At 47.2% G+C, this 24,783-nt stretch overlaps 1 protein-coding gene across 2 annotated transcripts in view; it reads right to left on the reverse strand.

The window, feature by feature from the left end:
• LOC140714193 (tolloid-like protein 2) overlaps positions 1-24,783 on the reverse strand; it is a 105,065-nt gene that overhangs the window by 30,715 nt on the left and 49,567 nt on the right. For both annotated transcript variants that reach the window (XM_073025102.1, XM_073025101.1), the window contains 7 exons: positions 22,923-22,997; positions 19,866-20,009; positions 18,473-18,590; positions 17,532-17,710; positions 16,442-16,547; positions 13,868-13,992; positions 5,048-5,163 (listed from right to left, as the gene is read on the reverse strand). In XM_073025102.1, coding sequence (XP_072881203.1) covers positions 5,048-5,163; positions 13,868-13,992; positions 16,442-16,547; positions 17,532-17,710; positions 18,473-18,590; positions 19,866-20,009; positions 22,923-22,997 — 863 coding nt within the window. The remainder of the gene's footprint in view (positions 1-5,047; positions 5,164-13,867; positions 13,993-16,441; positions 16,548-17,531; positions 17,711-18,472; positions 18,591-19,865; positions 20,010-22,922; positions 22,998-24,783) is intronic.

The following is a 24,783-nucleotide window of genomic DNA, read 5'->3' on the forward strand; positions in this document are numbered from 1 at the left end:
TTCTGGAGGGACCTCTGCTGTTTGGATTGTATATAATTAACCTGAATGAAAAAGCAGATAGATGGGTTAGTAAAATTCAAAGGGAACAAAGTTTGGTGGGATTGTGGATGCAGTGGGACATAGATTAGTTGCAGATATGGGCAGAGAAATGGCAGATGGAGCTTAATCCATCAAATATCATATTTTTCCATTTGAGTGACCCAACGTAAACCCTCAATAGAAAGACAATCTTAACAGCGTTGACGTACAGAGATGTCTTCAGGTCCAAGTCGATAGCTCCTTGAAAGTGGCTGCACAGGTTGAAAGGTAGGAAAGGTGGCATATACTTGCCTTTATTATTTGAGGTATTGAATACAAGAGTCAGGAAGTTATGTTGCAGTTTCATAAAACACTGGTTAGGCCACCTCTGGAGAACTGTATTCAAATCTGATCACCCAATTATAGGAAGGTTGTGGAGGCTTCAGAGAGGATGCAGGACAGTTTTACCAGTGTGCTGCCTGGACCAGTCAGCAAGTGCTATAACAAAAGGTTAGAAAAACTTAGCTGTTTTCTCTGGAGCAGCTGAGGGGAGATTTCATAGAAGATTATGTCAGGCATAGATGGAGTTGGAAACTGGTATCTTTTTCCCAGGGTCAAAATGTCCAACACCACAAGGCATCACTTAAGTTGAGGGGGTATAAGTGTCATAAGTCGGGTGTTGAATCAGGACCCAAATGCAGGACACAGACACTGGGGTCCCGGAAACGGGATAAGATGGAACCCAAGGATGGGACGGGATGCAGTCTAGGCAGGGGAAGCAGGACCAGGACGAGGGACTGGGAACAAGGATCCTGGGGTGGACTCCGAGCCCGAGACTGGACAAGGACCCAGAACCTGGGTCTTGCCTCGGGCTTGGACCCCCAAACCCAGGCGAGGACATGACGAGGCTTGGCTAGGGACTTGGGGTCTTGAGGCTGGAGGCTAGAGGCTGCAGGCTTGGGTCGAGGCTGGAGGCTAGAGGCTGCAGGCTTGGGTCGAGGCTGGATGCTAGAGGCTGCAGGCTTGGGTCGAGGCTGGAGGCTAGAGGCTGCAGGCTTGGGTCGAGGCTGGAGGCTAGAGGCTGCAGGCTTGGGTCGAGGCTGGAGGCTAGAGGCTGCAGGCTTGGGTCGAGGCTGGAGGCTAGAGGCTGCAGGCTTGGGTCGAGGCTGGAGGCTAGAGGCTGCAGGCTTGGGTCGAGGCTGGAGGCTAGAGGCTGCAGGCTAGAGGCTGCAGGCTTGGGTCGAGGCTGGAGGCTAGAGGCTGCAGGCTTGGGTCGAGGCTGGAGGCTAGAGGCTGCAGGCTTGGGTCGAGGCTGGAGGCTAGAGGCTGCAGGCTTGGGTCGAGGCTGGAGGCTAGAGGCTGCAGGCTTGGGTCGAGGCTGGAGGCTAGAGGCTGCAGGCGGGTCGAGGCTGGAGGCTAGAGGCTGCAGGCTTGGGTCGAGGCTGGAGGCTAGAGGCTGCAGGCTTGGGTCGAGGCTGGAGGCTAGAGGCTGCAGGCTTGGGTCGAGGCTGGAGGCTAGAGGCTGCAGGCTTGGGTCGAGGCTGGAGGCTAGAGGCTGCAGGCTTGGGTCGAGGCTGGAGGCTAGAGGCTGCAGGCTTGGGTCGAGGCTTGAGGCTAGAGGCTGCAGGCTTGGGTCGAGGCTGGAGGCTAGAGGCTGCAGGCTTGGGTCGAGGCTGGAGGCTAGAGGCTGCAGGCTTGGGTCGAGGCTGGAGGCTAGAGGCTGCAGGCTTGGGTCGAGGTTTGAGGCTAGAGCTAGGGGCAGACTAGGAATAGTACATCAACATGGAGCCAGGAGTTATTCTCCGACAAGCCGGGACTCATCTTTAACAGGACACTGACAGGAGACGGGACAGTACACAGACATACAGCTGGGACTTATCCACCAACAAGCCAGGACTCATCTATAACTCCACACCAAGGTGGGGCAGGACCATCCGTCGAGTAACAGCAGAACAGCCTGATTTACCCGACGGAGGCAAAGACAAGACAGATTCCCCCCGCAGGGCAACGGCAGAACAGCCTGACTTACCTCACGGGGGCAAGGACAGGAAGAGACAAACACCAAGGAACACCAGACAGTTCCACCTCTGCATCGGGGTAGCTCCAAGTAGCCGTTATGGCCAGCAGCCTTGGCTGGCTATGGAAGCAACCGGATCCCTACCTAGCTCGGAGTGGCTGATGGCCACCCAGCTGGCCCGGGAAACAGCTGAATCCATAGCGCAATGACAGCTCCGATTACTACCAGCAAGGCTCCCAGAAGCCATGGTTCTCCAACACGGGCCCAAAGATGGCAAGAATCCATTTTAGCCTACCACCAGCCATGAGTATCTTGACTTGACAAGACAACCCCCCAACCACACTCAGTACCAGGGCCACTTATATTCCTGGTTCCAATATGAGCCTCAGGTGTTTCTAGTTAAGTACAACCACAGCAAGGGACCGCCGGAAAACCCGGAGTCTGGAGTTCCGAGTCCGCGGACCGGACCACGGACTTTGGACTGAACCACCACAGTAAGTTCAAAGGAGTTGAGCAGGGCAAGTTTTTTTATGCAGAGAGAGGTGGGTGCCCAAATTGGGTTGCCAGTGATAGTGGCAGCAACAATACGATACAGACACTTATGAGACTCTTCGATAGATATATGAACGTGCAGAGAATGAAGGGAAATTAACACCATGTTGGCAGAAAGGCCTGTTTCTGTACCATACTGTTCAATGTATTCAAAACAGTAATATTTAAAACAAAAATCTTTAAGACTATGGGGGGAGAGAGTTGGTAATAGGGCTGGCTGGAGAGCTCTTACATGGATTCAGAATGGACCCAAAGGGCTGAATGGCCTCTCTGTGTACAGTAAACAATCAGATGCGAAGTTGAGCTCACCAACAGATTCCTGGGAATCAGTGCTTTATAACAACTCAGTGACTACAGTGAAATACAACTACATCGGACAAACATGTGAAAGACAAGGAATCGAGAGAAGCATACAAGCTGTTGCTGACGATTAACCACACAGGGCAAAGACACACCACAGGTAGTGAGCAGCCGCATGTATACACACCCTTCTGCAATCAGGGCTGAGGAAATATTGCGCTGGAGTACCACTCTATCCAACCCATGGTCCATCTGCCCCAGGGGGATGTGCAATGCCCTCCCTGTGTATCAGCCCTGGTGTGCAACAACTCATTAGCTCTAACCATGAATGACGTACAACTGATCAGCAGGGGGCAATAAATGCTGGGACTTTGTGCCCAGGGTACAGTGGAGGCTGGAGTCATTGCAAGCATGCAAAGAGGGAGCAGATAAAGGTCAGGAACCGAGCTGTGGGAAACAGGCACAGAGGATGAGATGAGGCCTGGGGCAAATCAACCATGAATGTTGGGGTAAGCTTAAGGGCCCAGATCACACTCTAATTTTCCTGTGCTCAGCACCGATTTTGTACAACTGGTGCGCAAACACGAGGAAATCTGCAGATGCTGGAAATTCAAGCAACACACACAAAATGCTGGTGGAACACAGCAGGCCAGGCAGCATCTATAGGAAGAAGTACAGTCGACGTTTCGGGCTGAGACCCTTTGTCAGGACTAACTGAAAGAAAAGATAGTAAGAGATTTGAAAGTAAGAGGGGGAGGGGGAAATCTGAAATGATAGGAGAAGACCAGAGGGGGAGGGGTGAAGCTGAGAGCTGGAAAGGTGATTGGCAATTTCCAGCTCAGCTTAACCCCTCCCCCTCCTGTCTTCTCCTATCATTTCGAGTTTCCCCCTCCCCATCCTACTTTCAAATCTCTTACTATCTTTTGTTTCAGTTAGTCCTGACGAAGGGTCTCGGCCCGAAATGTCGACATTGCTTCTTCCTACAGATGCTTTGTACATCTGGCGCTTAGGTTTAATTTATGTGCTTCTTGTGAATGTTGTGCATCGATGCTCTGGGCCTGTGATGCTGCTGCAGCTGAGTTTTCACTGCACCTGTGCAGATAACAATAAACTGAACTCTGACTTTATCTGCATTTTTGATGGAGTTTAGGACAGCGTGAGAGACTTGGGAGTGGAGTTTTGAAAACTCCGAAGAGCAAATGGTGTGCCAGGTGTCACTCTGAATGCGTGGGCAGGGTACCACGCAACTGCTCTCTCATTCCACTGGAAAGACGCAGCTGGAGATGAAGGGGCTTTTACAACAGGTGAACAACCCACCGGAGACACCAGATACTGGATCAGGGGTTCCAAACGGACCTCTCGGCTATGGTGAAGGTTCACGGCATTAAAAAGGTTGGGAAGCCCTATACTGGACAAAGGTGACTCTTCACGTGCAAGAGGAGCAATGCAATCGATAAGTGAATACAACAGCTAAACCCGAGCTATGGCCTGACATTGAACCATTGGTGCTGAGACAGGCTAGAGGAAATTAAAAAATAATTTAAGGGCTTGTTCAGGAAATCCTCTCCTTAATAGGTATCCATTAGCCTCGAGAGACCATGGATTTGCACCTTGAAAAGTTTCCAGGGTGCAGGCCTGGGCAAGGTTGTATGGAAGACCGGCAGTTGCCCAAGCTGCCAGTCTCCCCTCTCCACGCCACCGATGTTATCCAAGGGAACGGCAAGGGTCGATACAGCTTGGCACTGGTGTCGTCGCAGAGCAATGTGTGGTTAAGTGCCTTGCTCAAGGACACAACGCTGGCTTAGCTGAGGCTCAAACTAGCGACCTTCAGATCACTAGACCAACACCTTAACCACTTGGCCACGCGCCAACACTCTCCTTAGTCAATAATAAGATGGATAACCAACGGACCAAAGAGAAGTTCTGCTCAGATCTTCCTGCTTGCAGGGCTGCATGAGTTTAACTCACCCAAATCTGTGAGCATCATACCTCAGCTCAAACCCGAGGAGCCCAGTCCACTCCATGGTCGAGTGGCTGCTAACCAAATGCAGGCAGATCCACCAGACCCCCATACGGAGTGGAGGGTGCCTGCCACAGAACCAGAGGCGGAACGCAACGGCGAGACAGCCCGTCCCAGCCCAGCCCCTGGCTGGGTCTCACCTTCTCTCCTGGTGTCACCGATATTCTCCACACGCAATGGGAAAAGGACGGGTAGCTGTTTGGAAACCCAGGGGTTGAGAAATTCCCAACCGAGTCCTGCAAACTTTCACCACAGTCTGAAAAACAAAATATCACGGAACACTCTGCAATTAAAGGAGGTGATGTAAACACGACAGGAAAAGGAACGGGGGTTAACAGTTACTTTGAGAGGAAGGGGAGAAGCGGAGGGGTGAGGGAGTGGGGAAATGGTTGAGCGAATGCGAGGAGCCAGGAGGGAAGAGTGAGGAGCTGCGGGAAGAGAGATCTGTGTGGAGATGCAGGGGGGAGAGCGGGCTATTGGTTTATTAATGTCACATATACCGAGGTACAGTGAAAAGCCATCCATACAGATTATCTCACATCAAAACAGAGGAAAGCAGTAAAAGAATAAAGTGTTATAATTACAGACAAAGTGCAGTGCAAACAGACAATAAGGTGCAAGGGCAACAATGAAGTCGATAGTAAGATAAAGGGACCATCTTAGGGGGAGGCAAGCAATGCTGGCTTGGCTGGGTGGATGGCTGTTGAACGATCTAGACCCTGCCATTGCTCCGACCTTCCTACTATCCACATGTTGGTTCCGTCCAGTGGCCAGTGGAGCCCCCACTGGGACTGGAGTTCTGGGCAGGAGCTGCAGCCACGTCATTGCCCTGTGGGGAAGAGGCAAAGAGCTGTGCAGAGTGATCTGCACCCATGGTGCACACCTCGGACAGAGTTACAGAGAGCCTTTAGCTCGTCCGTCTGCATTTACACTACCCCTACTTCAGTTTTTACTCTCTCTGTGGAGTTTTCCAGCTGCTAGAAACAATGCCTCCAGCAGTCCGAGAACATGTCACCATTATAATAGGAGAGGAGTGAGGCTGCCTGTTCTGAGACACCCCAACTCATGTCCCACTATGTTTCTCTCATTTTATCTTCTAATAAAGGGACCTCTTCGCCTGGTTGAACTTCTGGATACAGCCCAGTCCGTCCAAGCCCTCCCCACCACTGAGCACATCTACAAGTCGTGCTGGCACAAGAAAGCAGTCTCCATTAACAGGGACCCCCACCATCCAAGGCCATGCTCTCTTCTCAATGTTGCCATCAGGAAGGAAGTACAAGAACCTCAGGTCCCACACCACCAGGTTCAGAAACAATTATTACCCTTCAACCATCAGGGCGCTGAACCAGTGTGGCTAACTTCACTCAGCATTGAACTGATTCCAAAACCTATTGGCTCACTTTCAAGGACTCTAACTTATTCATTTATTCGTATTTGTACAGTTTGCCTTTTGCACGTTGGCTGTTTGTCAGCCTTTGTGCATAGTTTTTCACTGATTCTGTCGTATTTCTTTGTTCTACTGTGAATGCCTGCAAGAAAATGAATCTCAGGGTAGCATATGGTGACATATAAGTACTTTGATAATATATTTACTTTGAACTTTGACTGCTGTAGAATGGTCGGACAAGGGTGAAGTGGGAGTGACACAAGGAACAGGCACTTCTGATGGCCCATGCATTCACAGTCCCCTATCTCTCTGTCTCCAAGGTGAAAGGTTAATTGGCCATTACAAATTGCCCGGTCTGTTGCTAAGGGGTACAATTGGGGGGGGGGGGGGAAGAGAGAGATGACTGGAATGTGAGAATAAAAATCGTGATTAAAATAGGATTAGTGTAATGGGTGGTTGACGGCCAGCCTGGCCTGAGTGAGTTGCTAGGCCTGTCTCTGTGACATCTGACCCTTCCAAGTGTGCTGGTGACCAGAGAATCTTAGTATGTATGAGGGCGTAGCTCAAAAGATCACCCATTCAGAGGCTGGGACCACCATCCACCAGACCTGACGTCAAGCGGCCAGCCCAGCACCTCCCCAAGTCAAAGAGCAAACAAGCTCCAAGGCAGCCAAGTCCAAGCCCTGTATCTGCAGAGGAATGGTAAGAAAGCAGCATAATGCAACCCACCACACTGCAGGAGGCTTGAAGTGGACACGTCCCTGCCACTGTGGTCATTGGGTACCTGAGGCTTGGTAGGCATTTGTTAATGCTTCTGGGCAGTGCTTAACACCAGACACCTGTCCCACCTGTTAGTACCAGCCACACAGTTGGAGTGGAAGGTGGGTGCCACTTCGATCGAGTATTTTACAAGAACTCCATGAGAATTCTGCACAATTAGAGCAACTTAACGAGGAGGGAATGTTCAAAGAGCTCACAATGGCTGATCACCTTCTGCTTCACAGGCTGCCGCCAGATGTGAACTGGAGCAACAGATGCAGACCCAGTGTCTGACACTGTGTGCTCAGGGTACGAGCAATCCGAGTTCAGTCAGGCTGAAACTGCTGCCTACTAGCCTCCTGCAAACCCCTGCACAGCTGGAGGAGGCCCTGAGAAACTTGGAGACTCTCCTAGGGTCCTGCAGAACGTGGATCACCCCTGGCGCTCTGCCCTTCTCAGGCGGACTGACCACGATAAGTCTCGGGCAGAGCTAATGCACCTGATGGTCACCGAACACTGGGTCCTCACCTACGTGGTGCAGGACTAGATAGGTGTCCCCAGTGGAATCTCTTCATATTTGTTCATTCAGTACAGAGAGGAGTGGGGGGGAGAGGAAGAGGAGGATATCCCTGGGGCTGGCAAAGATGACCTGTGGATCCCAGAGATATACTATGAAGGTTTCTGCCCGGGCTGACTGCCTAGCAAATTTCTGGTGATATATCCTTGCCTGGGTAAACCTGAAGAAGGAACGTGTGTACCATGGATGAGTTCAGGGACCGTTGGGCACCACATCGGATAAATACACCTCTCTGAATGGCAGAGATTTTTAAAATTCGCCATCTTCAGAGAAAAAAAATGCTATCTTAGACAACAACATCATGTTTTCTAAAACTCTGCCTCCACTAGGAAAATATCCTCTGCTTCCATCATCCTGCCAATCCCCCTCAGAATCAATTTTATAACACCCCCTATTGGCCTATAGTCCAATGAGATAGGCCCAAACTGTTTCACCTTTCCTCATGCACCAACCTCTTTATCCAGAAACCAACCCAGGGACCCCTCTGTAATACTTCCCACTGAAGTACACTTCGCCTTAAACATGGACACCCGATTGCTATAATAGACTACAAAGCAAAGCCAGGCAGCATCACCGACACAGCACATCCCTTCACAATGAGCTTAACGCATTCTATGTACGTTCTGAACAGAAAGTGACTGGTATGATATTAGTGCATATTCTGGACTTAGGGTGTATAGCAAAATATTAACTTCAGCCACCGATCTTCAGATCCGAATGTTGACCGTAGATTAAATTTAAAAAGCAGCTTTCAACAATGAATTCCCAAGAGCCGCAGTTAATCAGAAAACCAGATAATGCTGACTTAACATTCATTTGGGTGTCTGTAGTGTGGGTGCCAAGAGGGAAGTGTGAAAGTTATATGTAACTCAAAGGAAGCATTGTAGATACATTGTAAATACAGAATCGTCCTTTGATCTTTAGCATAAAATATCATGTAATGTTGGGTTGAGCAGGCCTCTTCCTCTGAAGGGGACTCAATATAATGCCTGCTGTGTCTCCTTTTGTCAGATAAAAGACTACTTCATATCTACCAGCTGCATCGCTCCAGTAAACTTGTTCACGCGACAATGTATGTCACCACCCATCCCAACAGTCTCCAGTGCACCTGAACCCACAGTCACTGCTGAGGATCAGTCTGGAGAGAAAACCAAAGAGCATCTGGGCCAGATGATGCACCTGGTCCAGTACTTAAATCCTGTGTGAATCAGCCAGTGGGGGTATTTGCACATATTTTTAACCTCTCCCCTACTTCACCTGCTTTAAGAAGACTACTATCATCCTAGTATGCAAGAAAAACAAGATAATCTGCCTTAATGATGGCTGCCCAGTGCCTCTAACATCTACCATCATGAAGTGCTTCGAAAGGGTGCTCATGGCATGCATTACCTCCGGCCTTCCAGGGAGCCCTGACTGACTGCAACTCACCTACTGCTGAAACAGCCTATGGCAGATGCCATCCCTCTGACCTTACACTCCGGACGGTAAATACATCTGTGTCAGACTGCTGTTAATGTTGACTACAGTCTGCCTTCAATACTTTAATTCCAAACAAGCTCATCACTAAACTCCAGACTCTGAAAGTCAACACCTTCCTCTGCAACTTGATCCATAATGTCCTAACACAAACAAGGGAAAGTAGCAGATGCTGGAAATCCAAGCAACACACACAAAATGCTGGAGGAACTCAGCAGGCCAGGCAGAATCTATGGAAAAGAATAAACAGATAACGTTTCAGGCTGAGACCCTTCATCAGGACCCATGACTGTTTATTCTTTTCCACTGATGCTGCCTGGCCTGCTGATAATGGTCTGTTGGTCAGGAAGTCAGAGTGGCAAGGTGGAGATACATTTCTATCAAAGGAGGTGCAAGGCACTCCTTTCCTCTTCTGTGCATTGCTTTGGATTTCCAGCATCTGCAGATTTTCTGGTGTTTGTGAGACCATAATCAGCAAGCGTAGGCAGCAACTCCTCTGCCATGATTATTCTAAACACAAGATCACATCCTCAGCTCCCTACTCTACTCCCCGTACACACCTTACTGTATAGCCAGATTCTGCTCTAGCTCATCAACAAGTCTGCAGACCACACATCTCAAACAATAATGAGCTGGATACAGGAAGGAGACAAAGAATTTATTAACATAATGTCATGACAACAACCTTTCCCTTAATACACCAAAACAAAAAAGCTGGTCACTGACTTCAGAAAGCGCTCAGTGCACATGGTGCAGTCGATATCAGCAGTGCTCAGGTTGAGGGGGTTGAGAGCTTCAGGCTTGTAGGAATGAACAACACCAATAGCCTGTCCTGGTCCAACCACGATGACGCCAGGGCCAAGGAAGCTCACCAACTCTTCTATGTTCTCAGGAGGCAGAAGAAATTTGGCATATCAATCCCCTTCAGCCCTTACCAATTTTTATCAATGTACTATGGAAAGTATCCTACAGTATCTGGACGATCAAGCCAGATATGGGACGGGGAAGGGTGGAGCTGGGAGAAAATGGAGGGTGATGATACAAGGAAGCAGAAGCCAGGTGGGAGGACGGGAGGTGAAGGCAGAGACAACTGGGTGGGTGACAAGCAGGAGTACAAATGCTACCAGTGCTGACCATCTTGTTTAATCCTTTTCCCTCCAAGTACAGATTAATCCTGTTGCTCAGTGCTTTATCTAGTAATTTCCCTACTACTGATGTGGGACTCATAAGCCTGTATAACTTAGCTTATCCCTGCTGCCCTTCTTGAATAAAATAACATTTTCTGGCAGCAGTGTGATTGAAAAGATTTGCTCTATACCAAATCCATACACAGAATCAACGTTTTGTGGGAGATCTTCAGGGTTCCCAGAGTTAGTTTCCCAGGCCTGAGGAATCAAGTACAAGAACTAGATTTAAGGGAAGAGGGGAAGATTTCATAGGAACTTGAGGGGCAACACTTTATTCTACACTGTTTGTTTAATTAGGTGCTTCTTTAAGGTAGTTTTAGCCGGGGATGGCAGTGGGGATAAGCTTTCACTACCTATCAAATGCTCCCAAAGGTGTGCATCTCAAATAACATCTGACAACTAAATCCAGCTCCTGGCCTTCACGTGTGGCTTAGATACTAAGCCCAGTGGAACAGTTTCTACTGACAGGAGAAGGGACAAAGGTAGGTTACTGGTGCCTTAAAACCAGTCACTTCAGGCAGATGGGGCTCGTCAGCCGTGGTTGGCAACTCATCTAGGAGAAGGAAAACTCTGATCTCAAACCTCTGCTGCCTTGCAGATAGATCCACTCATAGGGAAGGCTTCAGTAGCAAACCCTGAAGGATAAATCCAGAGCGGGACTCAGTCCTACACTGAGTTCAGCGTTGACTGGCAACTCCTGCGATGCTGCTGATGCCAAGCTGTATCGGTCGGTCTCTGCAGTTCCTTTGAGTGCATCAGATGCGTGGTAAGGGAGAGCTTGCTGTATGGACAACAGCTTGCTCTCCATATTATACTGCCCAGGTTTGCATATCCAGATAGCCAGGATACAACAGCAATGGTCCACCCTGACCGACGGACACCTCAGCTTAATTAGCTCAGCACAATATCATGGGCCAAGAGGCCTGTTCATCAGCTGTACTGCTCTATAGACTATCCTATTTGCTTCTTGTACCTGCAACATTAACTTCCAGTTGCTTGTGCACAAGGACACCCAGATCCCTCTAAGCACGAACACCTTTAAGACTCTCACTGTCTTCTACCTTTTTGTCTAAAAACAGTCCATTTGCCAAGTGCTAATCCATAGCCAAAATTGTCTCAACGTACCCCTCCACCTATCTCACGCCTATACTGTCAGCCAGCTTTGTGCTGCTACACACAGTCCCTCCATCCACGTCATTATTGATATGGAACATGACATCAGGAACCCCAGACCCATTCCCTGTATCTCCTACTTCAGGGACACCTGCTGTATCCATGCTGGTTATTCCTTCCACTCTTCTCCGTGGATTGTCACCTTGTCATGCTGGAGAAGCTTGTGTGGTCCTGAGATCCCGAGAGCGATGCCGTCTGGAGCTATGCTCCTGGTAGGGTCACCCATGGCGGTAAGGTCGAGGGTGAGGTCCCTGACAAAGAACGATCCAACCAAGACCTCAATGGTGGAACAGGCGAACGAAGTTACTTCAAACTCAACTGCTGTGAAGGCGAATGAAGGCAGCAACAAATCAATCAGCTCCAATCGTCGTGATTTCCATGCCATTGGAATCAGTTGGTTGATCTGTGAGGTATCATGTACTTCTTGGAGTGCAACATCAAGTACACGTTAAATAAATACATGCACAGGCATCTTCGCTCTGTGATAGATCAACGGAACGAAGACCATCATCCTCGACCTCGAGGGATAGTCACGACGACAACGATTCCTTCCACTCTATTATCTACCAGTAACCAGTTCTCAGCACATGCAAGTTTATCACCCCTAATCTCATGTGTTTATATTCTTTATATGTGTTTATAAGGCTCTGTATAAAAGAAGGCAACTTCTGAAGATAAGATCACAAAGCAGCTTCTTAAGTCCAAACACACCACATCCACTGGTTACCTCTTTTCTACTCTACTGGTTAGAATCTCAAAAAACTCCACTAGTTTTGTGAAGATCATTTTCATTTCACTGCCCAGCCCTAACAACCCTGCTACCATTTCCTTAACTAGAGGTTCCAACACAGCAGAGGCTGGATCACTGAAGCAGTGACAGAGGAGATAAATTAATCAGATCTGGCAACCGATGGTCATGGAGAACTGTCACAAGAAAGGAGCTGAGGCCTACAGCTGAACAGTCTCAATCGTAGGTTCAAGGCACCTGCTTGAGGGATCAGGTGCTGCTGTTTCGTTGTGTTCTTGTGAAGCAAGTTCAGAGGGGCTTACTGGACTCATAGAATTTGAAGTTTGTCTTCAGATGAGCTGCTGTTCTGGCCAGGCTTGTAGCTGGTGAGGGAGACAGGAGTAAGGGGGGGATGTTGGAAACATACAAGACCTCAATCAGGATGAATGCGAAGGGTGTGTATCAACTCGTGAAATAACTTATATTTTTAAGGCAGGAGAAGATAAGCACAGAGATGGAAGGTTACTTGGGGTAGTCAGGAAGGCAGAGTTACAGAGACAAGGGATATACTGAGATTATTTGACTGAGTGGTAGAGTAGGATTGAGAGTTTGAGCGGCCTTCTGCATCTCCTAGTTCTCATATGTGGATGTTTATATACATGACCTGTGCATGCCCAGCTTACACTGGACAACGTTTTTGTTTCCTGAATACTTTGGGATGTATCTTATAGATTTGCAGCTGCTGATCATGAAAATCACAATGAAATTTCCCTGACACACACCATTGTTACTTTTAAAATCGTCTAAGTTTGTTATTTCAATTTATAATTCAAGTCAGAATAACTGATTAAGGAAGGTATTTTTGTTGGTCTACAAATCAAACATTTATGACAGGCAATTCTAGGAACTTCTAGTGGGACTGGAGAAAATCACATGGAAGGCAGTCAAAGATGTTGTTGAGAATTTTCTTGGCAATTACAGAGCACCAAACTACATGCAGCTGGTTGACAACATGCTTCAAGCATACAAAACCATGAAGTGCAAAACGTCAAGGAAGATTAATTTCCTGCATTCCCATTTAGATTTCTTCCCTGCAAATCTTGGTGTTGTCAGTGACAAGCAGAGTGAAAGGTTTCGCTAGGACATTGCAGTCATGGAGGAACGGTATCAGGGCAACTGGAATCCATCAATGCCAGCTGATTATTGTTGAACACAAGTGAGAAGCCTCAGACACTGAGTACAAAAGAAAATTGTCAACAAAACATTTGAACAATTGCAAAGTCAGCATCGTTATGCAATTAAATGCATTATATTCAATAAAAGTTAATTTCTTAATTCTCCAAATTCCTACATGATTGAAGTAGTCTGAAATTCTATTTGTGTTCAGCTTCAAGCAGTCTATCATAACCAAAAAAAAAATTCTGAGGAAGCAACACTTGTGAAAAAAAAAATTGTGCTCCAGTGCAATTTATAATGATGCAAACCCAGTGTACCAATCCCTACTGCTTCTTTCATTTCCTTTGTCTAAAACAGATCAATGATTGGAAACGGTTGCCCAATCACTCTCTCCTCCAGAGGACAACATCCCTATGTTACAGGATGCTGATATCTATTCTTAGATTCTTTCTAACATTATCCTTTCTGAAAATAGAAGCCAGATTCCTGGAAAGTTACCTGGGCACTGGTACAGTTTCTTGGCTTGGCTGATGTCTCCTTGGCTCAGTTTTAATCTCTGCCCAATAGTAGGTCTTGTGCCATGATCATCTCTCCGAGGAAGGATGGTATCCAGAAAAACACCCCTTTGAAATGAATGGAGAGCAATGGGTTGTGAATATGGCAAAGTTGGCCCAAGAGGGCATGGCAAACATCAGGCTGAGCTTTTGTTGGTCATTAGGGAAGTATCAGGAGGGGCAAGTGTGGTGTCATTGGTTCAACCAGGAGATGGGCTGAGGGTGATTCACTCAATGAATATCGGACAGGTTTCCACTTACACATCAGCTGATTGATAAGCAAAATCATATTTTCAGAGATATTCAGAGGTTTCAGCTTCTTCCATTGTCAGAGTTAGACAGCAGAGAAACATAACTAATTAAGCCAATAACATCTAACCTCTTCTGCATGTGCATTGTCCATATCCCTCCATTCTCTGCAGAGTCATGGGCCTATTCAAGAGCCTCTTCAGTGCCTCCAGTACCACTCCTGGCTATGCATTCCAGACAACCAGCACTGTGTAAAAAAAATTTGCCCCACACATCTTTGCACTTGCATCCTCCCACCTTAAGTGCATGCCCTCTAGTATCAGACCCTGGGAAAAAGATACTGGCTGTCTACTCTACCCAATGCCTCTCGTAAATTTGTATATTTCTATCAGGTCTCTGCTCAGCCTCCACCACCTTAGAGAAACCAACCCTAGTTTATACAACCTCTCTTTTTACCATATTCACTCTAATCCAGGCAAATTCCTGGTAAATCTTTCTGCACGCTCTCCAGAGATCGAAGTTTGTGTAGTTAAATCTGCTTCACCTCCGCTCTTTCAAATTGCCTGGCATTCATTAAACTGATAGCCCCTTATCTCATATTCATGTTCTTTGACAATTTTAGCGTAATACAATTCTAGCACTGTTGGTTTTCTTTCAGTAGTCTGCACACATCAGCCTCCTGGGCAAGTTCCAGATTGCCATCACAAAATAACCAGCAGAAAAATGTGATTTCACGTTACACCTGAATATCCAGCTCTCGTTCTGGGCTTTCCTCGACTTTCCTGTTCAATTCATTTAAGCACTGATGAGCTGCAATAATGTGACCCCACACCTCTCTTCACTTGAGGGATCACAAACAATCTGACCCGAACACTTAACCTTGAAGCTCTGCTGTGAGTATGGTGAAGCTCTGCTTAATGTACTCCAAGTGCACAATGCCTTTGCTGTTCTTGTATTCAGACCTGGAGTAAAAGTCTCCCCTGGGATACAGAGACCGCTTAGATAAGGCTCAAGCTCTGGACAGGCTGGATAGTTTCTCCTTTCATGTCCAAAGAACCCTTTTAAGAAAGTTTGTACAGTTGCAAGACTCCCAACCCACTGAATCATCCCCCACCTGTTCATACCCCATTAAGGAGAGACCGCCTGCATTCTAAAATAGAGCCAATTTCAGACACGGTGGAGCAGAAATTGAGCAGAGTTCGGGTTAATCAGCGTCACCATCTAAAACCTTAAGTCCTGATAATGGAGGCTTCACCAACACCAGCAGCGGCTCATGGCTGCCTTGAGACGGAAAGATCTCTAGAGGATTTGAGGTAGGACAGGCAGAGAAGACCCCAGCAGAGAAGTCAAAGCTGCAAACCTTTGCTCGTGCTGCTGGGGTATGGTCAGATTCACTGCCACCTATCCAATGGCATAACAGAATGCTGGCAACGCCCAGGAAATCCCCAGCATTCCCTGGGATCTGATTGTGCCTTTGTGAATAACGGCAACAGGAAATCCAATTTCAACGGTGTGTAAAATGTGGACAGCTAGCTGTGAAATTGAGGTTTTTTTTAAATGGCATTTTTAACAGTCCAACTAACATAGAACAGACAGTAATAGGCCCTACAGTCTATGACGTAAAGCCAAAAACATCTAATTAAAGTAATCCTTCTGTTAAATTAATCAGAAAATAATAATTAAAGTGGAGGGTCAGCCTGGTATGGGGAATGTTGCTGGGCTGGGACAGTGAGTGGCCATCACCCCTCAACTCTGGTCAGTACAGTCAGGGCCAAGCCCACAGTACGACGGTTACCCAGTTGTATGGGGTGGAAGGAAGGAGGGGGTAAAAGGGGCTTCTGTGGCAGCTGATGTGACTGCAGGATGATATCTCGTCTCCCAGGTGCCAAGGTCAAGACCTTACTGAGCAGCTACAGGACACTGAGGGAGGAGGGTGGCCAACCAGAGACTCTGATCGACCTTGGTGCCCATGAGGTAGTGGAAGGGAGGATGAGTACCTCAGGCAGATAAACAGAGCCGGGGAGGAGACTGAATGAGGGGACCCGAGGGAAGCGGTGTTCAGATTACTCCCGGTCAGAGTGAGCGAGCACAGGAGCAAGAGGGATAGAGAGGTTTGGATCTGTGGGGCTCTGGGTGAGGTGGGACCTATATAGGCTGGGTCAGTTGTATCTAAATCGGGTCTGGTGAGTCATTGTGAACGTTCTGTAACCATTTATCAACATTTACAGGAGGTGTGAAGAACTAAATCCACATAACCTTAAAGTCCAACCTGGAGAAGGTGTTTCTAGCATAGTGCATTATGCTATCAAAATCATAAGTCTCCCCAAGGGAATTCACTTCGGCGGGCTCCATCTTCAGGAAGTTGTATTCCTGCCCTACAAACACAATGACAATCAGCATTACTGTGTAACTGGGAGAGGTATCACGGGTAACCACACACTTTGTCACATTGAGGCTGAAACTTTTCTTATGAACCACACCTTCCAGCACGTGTGGCTGGATCCTTGTGTTGTGATGCCTGGCTAGACCAGGGTCATATCTCACAGCACTTAGAAACAGGGTTACATTAGTCTCAGCCAGTGAGGGGCAAAAAGATGCCACGAAATTTAGCCAACAAGTCATTTTCTAAACTAAGTAGGCAGAACTATATGTGCTGTGTTTGATTGTGGTACTGTGTTTTGCACCTTGGCCCCAGAGGAATGCATTGTCTTCTTTATTAATTATTGTACTGTCTTGCACTGTTTTGTGCACTTTATGTAGTCTCGCGTAGGTCTGAAGTCTAGTGTAGTTTTGTGTTGTTTCAGGTAGTCTAGTGTAGTTTTGTGTTGCTTCAGGTAGTCTAGTGTAGTTTTGTGTTGCTTCAGGTAGTCTAGTGTAGTTTTGTGTTGTTTCAGGTAGTCTAGTGTAGTTTTGTGTTGTTTCAGGTAGTCTAGTGTAGTTTTGTGTTGTTTCAGGTAGTCTACTGTAGTTTTGTGTTGTTTCAGGTAGTCTAGTGTAGTTTTGTGTTGCTTCAGGTAGTCTAGTGTAGTTTTGTGTTGTTTCAGGTAGTCTACTGTAGTTTTGTGTTGTTTCAGGTAGTCTAGTGTAGTTTTGTGTTGTTTCAGGTAGTCTAGTGTAGTTTTGTGTTGTTTCATGTAGCACTATGGTCCTAGAGGAACGTTGTTTTGTTTTTACTGTGCACTGTACCAGCAGTTATGGTTGAAATGACAATAAAAGCGACTTGATTTGACTTGATATGTTCCCTGGCTCCAATGCAGATTTTGGCATGGCTGTGTTCAGGTGTGTGTTCCCTGGGCTGCTGACATGCTCTAGTTACAGATGTGGATTGGACCAGGAGCTGGGCAGCGGTGCTCACTTACCTGGCTGTATGTTTTCTCTGATGATGCTGACATGGGCATCTCTGTCGGGCCGGGTGTGTTCGTGCCAGAACCCAATCACGTGGCCCAGCTCGTGCACCACGATCCCAAACTTGTCACAGTTCTTGCCGATGGAGATGGCCTGGGGTCCGCCCCCTCTGCGGCCCACGTACGAGCAGCACCTGGGGACCAGTCACACTGGGACCTCAACCAGAGCAGGACCTGATCCCAGCCCCGAACACCCAGGCCATCAGGAGAAGCAGGCATTACCCGAGTCAGTGCAGCACCTTCCTGACACTGGGACCCCACACCCCAACCCTACTGACCACAGATTCCGCACTGTTACCCATCCTTCCAGCTGTCCCCTCCCCGTCCTCCTAAACCAATCTCCCACCCTCCTGGGCCCAGGACCCCAGCATCTCACACCCTCCGACTGCCCCTTCCCGCCGTCCCAACCCCACCTCCCTCCCTCCTGACCACGGGTTCCTGCACCATCTTCCACGCTTGCACCACGTCATCAGGCATTTAAAGTGGAGGTTCATAAGTTCTTGACTAATCAGGGCTTCACAGGTTACAGGGAGAAGGCAGGAGAGTGGGGTTCAGAGGGATATTAAAATCAGCCATGATGGAATGGCGGAACGGCCTGGTCCTGCACCTATGTCTTATGGCCTTATACTTTGGGAAGAACACAGTCCAGGTCACGAGTTCCTAGTGTAGATGATGTTGTGGGACACTGGGCACCAGCAACAGTACAGCATTCCTCACTACATGGGCTCACAAGCTGCAGTACAGCTTGAGCCCACCCAATGTGGCCCAGAGCTGAGACAATCAAGGACTTCCTACAGTTTTGACAGCTCAAGAGCCAAGAAGTCCATGGACTTGAATGTTCACCTGCTGACCTCCTGGGTGCTGGGTTTCCTAACCCCTTCACTTGAATCACTTACCCACATGGTCTGTAAGTAAAGACGATGAAGCTGTCCTCAGTCGATCGCTCCACAAATGTGACACACGTGAACTTCTCCCAGTGCCTCATTGCTTGCTTAAATATGGCTCTCTGCATTCCTAAACCATTGCACACAAAAGTGCCAAGTTAGTCTACTCACCCATGCAACACACAGAAACTCCTCAGTTTTAATCCTTTACTTGCTCATGAGCACAGCTGGACAGACTGAAGCCACAGACAAGAAGGGAACGTGCCATTCAGTCCATCTGTCCTTTCCTGCCTCTCCGCACTAATCCAATTTGCCCACATTCGGTCTGTATCCTTCGATTCCAAGCCTACATCAAGTGTCTGCCCAAGTGCCTCTTAAACAGTGACTGTATCTGACTTCAACACCTCCTCTGGCAGTAAGTCCCAGTTAACAACTATTCTCTGTGCCAAGTCCAACCTTTCAACTCAGATGCCCCTTAAAAACTCCCCACCTGTGCCTCTACTTTACCTCAGCTGCTCATGTCTACTCGTCTAGCACGGCTCATCATGTGGCTGGAGAAATCCTCCCAGCTGGAGGATGTTGAAATGCAGGAACCATGCCCAGATGTGCATCTCCACCCTTCATGCACAAAACTCCTGCACGCCCTATATCAGCAATGTGATTCGCAAAGTGCCAATCACTCTGCTTCCACGGCAACAGCAATGACAGGAGCCGGTCCTGGGTCAGGAGTTGTAAAAACCAGAACAGGTAGGTGGAGGGCTTGCCACAGAGGCACACAAATGGGGAAGGGTTCTCAAAGGGGTAGATCTCGGACATGAGCCTTTGGGATCTTGTCACAGCTCTAGAAGTTGTTTAATGACCTCACGTGTGTAATTAATATCAGGAAAACTCAACAGTAAATCCCATTTTCCAGATCTCACATTACGAAACTCAAACCACTCCCTGGAGTGAGCTCCAAATCGGCCAAACCACTGGGCCCCACCTCAGCCTGGCCTCTGTTCCCTCGAACCGACTGCTGTTACTGATCACAGCATTTTGTAATGATGAACACACAGTTGCTACCAAGATATCAGGTACAGAGTGAAAAGCTTTCTACACTATCCTTTCAAATTTTCCTGGGGTAGCACCGTAGGGGTTTGAGACCCCCCTCAGCAAAGCCCCACCAGACACTCTGAGGACAGATAGGGCACAGGTAAAACACTGAGTTCACCTGCTGCCACACCTCGTCAAACGCTGACAGGGCAGGTGAAGCTTGGATTGGGCACAGTCAGGCTATACCGTCCTTTCAACCCACCCTACAGCTGCCAGGGTCATAGTTGATGTTGACACTGAAATGTGCTGTTACCACATCCAGAAAGAATGCTACAGTAAAAGTTAGACTTTTATCTTTCAGACTCACACTGACCAGTGAAATTGCCTCCTATAACGTAGGGAATGACTCCCCCGGGCCAGATCCGCTCTGGCTTCGACGTTGCAGCTCGGCCAACTCTTCTGTGGGAAGCTGCTGCTTGCCGACGCTGGTTCTTCCGTCTCACTCTGGCCCGGTTACCTGCAAGGACAGGAGCACTGGTTTCACTGCAGGCAGCATTTCTGCTAAGCAATGATTTTGCCTCGTTCGCACTACCCCCTCTCTCGCTTAGACACACCGAGCACTGACTGTATGTAACTGTCCTGTAGTATTTGTAATGAAGCTCTTGTACTGACCACTCACTGCAGCTTACGTGATAAGATGTGAATTTTCCAGCGTCATGGTGGGTAAGCTACTGTATATGCCAGAGTGCTCACACTGTTTACCCTAGTGTAAGGTGTTATGAGGTGAGTTGCCAAGAATGCTTCAGGTCTCAGACCAAGAGTCATTGTCCTGCTGGACAATCTGATGGCATCTCTTTTGTTCTACGACATGAGAAAGGGATTCCACTGCATCCTGAATGAGCTGCTAAATAAGCATCTCAGGAGGTCATCCACTGGGACTTCCCAGATGCAAGGCACAAGGTTTGAGTTCAGGAATGGGGAGGAGGTTGCTAGACAACTGAATATCCCACAGCACAGGACAAATTAGAAATGTGATGGAAGAATCTCCACTTGCCTGGACCATACCAAATCCAACTCTAAGCAGCTCCACACCATTGACAGTCATCCCTCACCTACTAGCTGTAGTTTGCGCCGTTTACAGATATTCACCCAGGCTCTACCAAACCAGAGGCTCTCCTACCGAGGACAAGGCTGGCAGGCCACAATTTGCAGGTTCCTCTCTGTATCACACAGAGTTCTGACCTGAAAATAAATCACTGCCATACGGAACTCCCTGGGAGCACTGTCACCACACCGACTGCAGCCATTCAAGATGGCTGCTCCTTTCCTCCTTTTGAAAGGCAACACAATGCCAGTAATAGAATTTTAAGTACAAGGGTTTGAGTTCATTAAGTAGAATCATGGAGCCCTTATTTGTTTAATTGCAACTTTAATTATTTGAGTTGAACTTCTTCAGTAAAATAGTGTGATTAATTCCTCTTTGAATTAATGCTCCTTAGTTCAGTTACAGGCTGGTAACTTTAACATTAGACTCTTGCTAAAGCTCAGGACTTCTGCTTAGTGAACAGATTAAAAGTTAACAATTCATCAGCTTTCTTTAAGCAATTAACACAGACTCTGATAGATTCAAAGATGCCCTCAGTGAGATTCTCAAATCTACCCTTCTTGATTGTGGACAGCCAGGGTAAGGGAGGTGGGTTTACACCACTCTCTCCAAATGCTTTGAGAGAACTAGAACCATATGTTCAGGGCTGAGTGCAGACTACTGGGCTCAGGGACATGGGAAACCTGCAATGGGTGAAGCTCTCTGCCGTGGTCTACATCTGTGGCGTTATCGTCTGATGTTCAGTGACCACACTGGCGTCTGGGGAAGGAGAGTTGTGTCTTGGCTTTTTGCCCATTCAGACATCTCAGGTGTCAGTGCCAGCACCCTAATCTCTCAGGCACAGACCCCTCCAGCATCATCCCTTAACCACCTGAAGTAACATCAGACTTTTCTTGGAGGTATCCCCTTCTTTATTAGGTGGATATACAAGACTCATTATAAATTGGATGTCATTTGATTTTAAATTCTTTACCTAACGCAGTGGGGTTAATGAGCATCCCTGAAACAAAGCTCCTGAACCCTGCTGCCAGTTCCGTAACATAACCATTATGTTGAAGACCGACAGTACCTTAACAGCCTGACCAATGTTTATCCTCAACATCACCAACAAATCACTGTGTATAAATATTAAAGCAGCAAATACATTTTAATAACTCTGTTGGCTGCAAAGCAATTTGAGGATTTCAAGGATGGAACAGTTGCCACAACAATGCAGCAACTGTTCTCTTTCATCCAACTGAGTGAAGGAAGGTTTAGGAATTCAAGGGAAATTGATGGATTGTTAGTCAGGTCATATTGATATGCTTGAACATCTGTAAGACTAAATTCCTGTATCACCTGTATTTGCCACAACACACTTCCCTCTAACATAAAAATTCAAGGCCACATACAGCCAAAATTGGACCATTTCTTGTAGGGATTGAAGTATATATGGAGAAACCTTTTGGGAACAGTGATCATAGATCAGTAAGCTTCAAGCACGTACAGGTGGATGAAGACACAGTTTGGATTGGGCATCATGGTCTGCACAGACATGATGGGCCGCCTGTCCCACGTTTTGTGTGCTGTCAGGGGAGAGCCTTTGACTACATGACGCTCCTACCTGATGCACGTACATGCTGCATTGGTTCTTGCTTGATGTCAAAACGCTACTGGCTGCACACTTTCCAGCCACTTTCTTTCAGATCTTGGGGCTTTTCTCTACACTGTTCAATCTGCCACCCTCTCCTTCAACCTTGTGTTTGAGAAGGATCAAGCAAAACAGGCTGATGAATGTACACACAACCCAGACAAGGTGAACAAGATGCACATGTTTTCCTGAGCATAGAACAACCTCCAGACAGAATACATTTAAGTTAAAAACAGAAAGATTAGAGAGGAGCTAAATAAATAATCTTCCACCCAAGGGATGATGGGTTTTGAGACTCACTTCCAGAGAAGGTGGTGGAGACAGAAATTCTCCCTACGTTTAAAAATACCTGGATAAGGGGAAGAGCTGTAAGCTAGAAGACTACGGACTGAGAACTGGGCTTGGTTTGCCTGGATGGCTGATTTTTTGATTGGCATGGATATAACGTAAAGAACTGCTGTCTGTGCTGCCAGTTCCATGAGTCTACGATATCCAACACGCTTGTTTACTTTAAAACTGGTTCAAACTTCATAAAATCATCACAGCTCCTTTTGACAGCAGTTACTGAGGAATCCAATGTAAGGATGAATTGGACGCTTAGTAAATTCAACATGGTTAATTGTACTATGTCCTTACTGAAGAGATGGAGATACAACGGGAAACAAAAACTACCCACACGTCTGGGAACACATTACCCCTTCTCAGTGCCCTGCTGCCTCCAGTTGCCATGGTGTTGGGATGCGGCCTTCGTAGCAGTTCAGTCGTCCCACCTGAAAGACAAAGACCAAATGACAAAGGTTAGACATGCAGGGCTTGGGGTCAGAGGGGAAAAGTAAGCAATCACCTACATCCAGGAATGGCAACACATCTTCAGTGCCTCTGGAGATCGATGGATACCACCCTTTTGAGGGGTCACCTTTGAAGGTCTCCTTGATGTTGAGAAGGTTAGCGATGGAGCTGGCAGTTTTCAAACTTTTTCCGATCCTGTGCAGTGGCCCCTCCATATCAGATGGTGATGAAACCAGTCAGAATGCTCTCCATTGTAATCTGTAGAAGTATGCTAGAGTCTTCGGTGACATAACAACTCTCGTCAAACTCCTAATGAAATATAGCCTCTGCTGTGCCTTCTTTGTAATTGCATCAATATATTGGGTCCAGGATAGATGTTCAGAAATGTTGACCTACAGGAACTTGAAACTTTCCACTGTTGATCCATTGATGAGGACTGGTATGTGTTTCCTCGACCTCCTGTTCCTGAAACCCACAATCAATTCCTTGGTGTTACTGATGTTGAGTGCAAGTCTGTTGTTGCAACACCAGACTGATCTATCTCACTTCTGTATGTCTCCTCACCGCTATCTGAAATTCTGCCAACAACAGCTGCACCATCGGCAAATTTATAGACTGTGTTTGTACAGCCACGCAATCGTGATGACAGGGAAAGTAGAGCTTGGGCTAAAAACATATCCTTGAGGTGCACCAGTGTTGACTGTCAGCGAAGATATAATTCTCAATCTGCACTGACTGTTGTCTCCTAATGAGGAGGTCAAAGATACAGTTCAGAGGGAGATTCAGAGGCCCAGGTTTACAGGTTGTTGATTAGAACCTAGGGTATTGTGTGTTGAATGTTGAGCTGTATTCAATAAACAGTAGCCTTAAGTACCGTAGATTCCGGATTTTAAGCCGCTACTTTTTTCCCACATTTTGAACAGCTTTGAACTTTGCGGCCAATAATCCGAAGCGGCTAATGCATGGTTTTTTTTCATGCCGCCTCGTAAACATTTTGCCTCGTAATTGTACGATAAATCAAGCGCACTTTCACAATTAAATTATTGTAAATCAGTCATTTGTACTCACCCTCATCAACATGGAAAACACTCGAAGCATTGTGCTGACTATTTAGTTTAAACTATATTTGTTTTCTGTACTACATCGTGGGATGCTATGACGTCACACCCGGTTTCGCGGTGTCTTGTGGGAAAATGCCGGTTTGCGATGAAACGGGAAGGAGGGGGGAGCGCATTACGCGAGCGGCTTTGGATCTGAGCGAACGCTGCTTTTAAATGCCGTTTGCGATGAAACGGGAAGGAGGGGGGAGCGCATTACGCGAGCGGCTTTGGATCTGAGCGAACTCTGCTTTTAAGTTAAAGGTATCAATAACTTTTCCTGGTAGGCCGCAATATATATATATTTTTACCAGTCGTTAGGAGATATTGGAATGTTGTTCAGTAAAGAAGTATACGCAACGTATATTTAAAAGTAGCCGCGTACGGGCACGGTTCGAAAAAAAGCATTTGCAATATGTATTTGTTTTTGTTACCATATGGATTTAATTAAAAGTTAAAAAAATCCTCACGTGTAATATCTTTCTGTGTAAATATCTCATATTACAACGTGGGACACCTGCGGCCGAAAATCCGGTGCGGCCTAAAATCCGGTGCGGCCTTTACAATTAAAAAAATGATTTTATTTCTAAAATTAGAGCCAGCGGCTTAAAATCAGGTGCGCTCTGTAGTCCGGAATCTACGGTATGTATTGCTATTGTCCAGGTGATTC

Source organism: Hemitrygon akajei, chromosome 21, assembly GCF_048418815.1.
Source record: "Hemitrygon akajei chromosome 21, sHemAka1.3, whole genome shotgun sequence".
In the NCBI taxonomy this organism is placed as follows: domain Eukaryota; kingdom Metazoa; phylum Chordata; class Chondrichthyes; order Myliobatiformes; family Dasyatidae; genus Hemitrygon; species Hemitrygon akajei.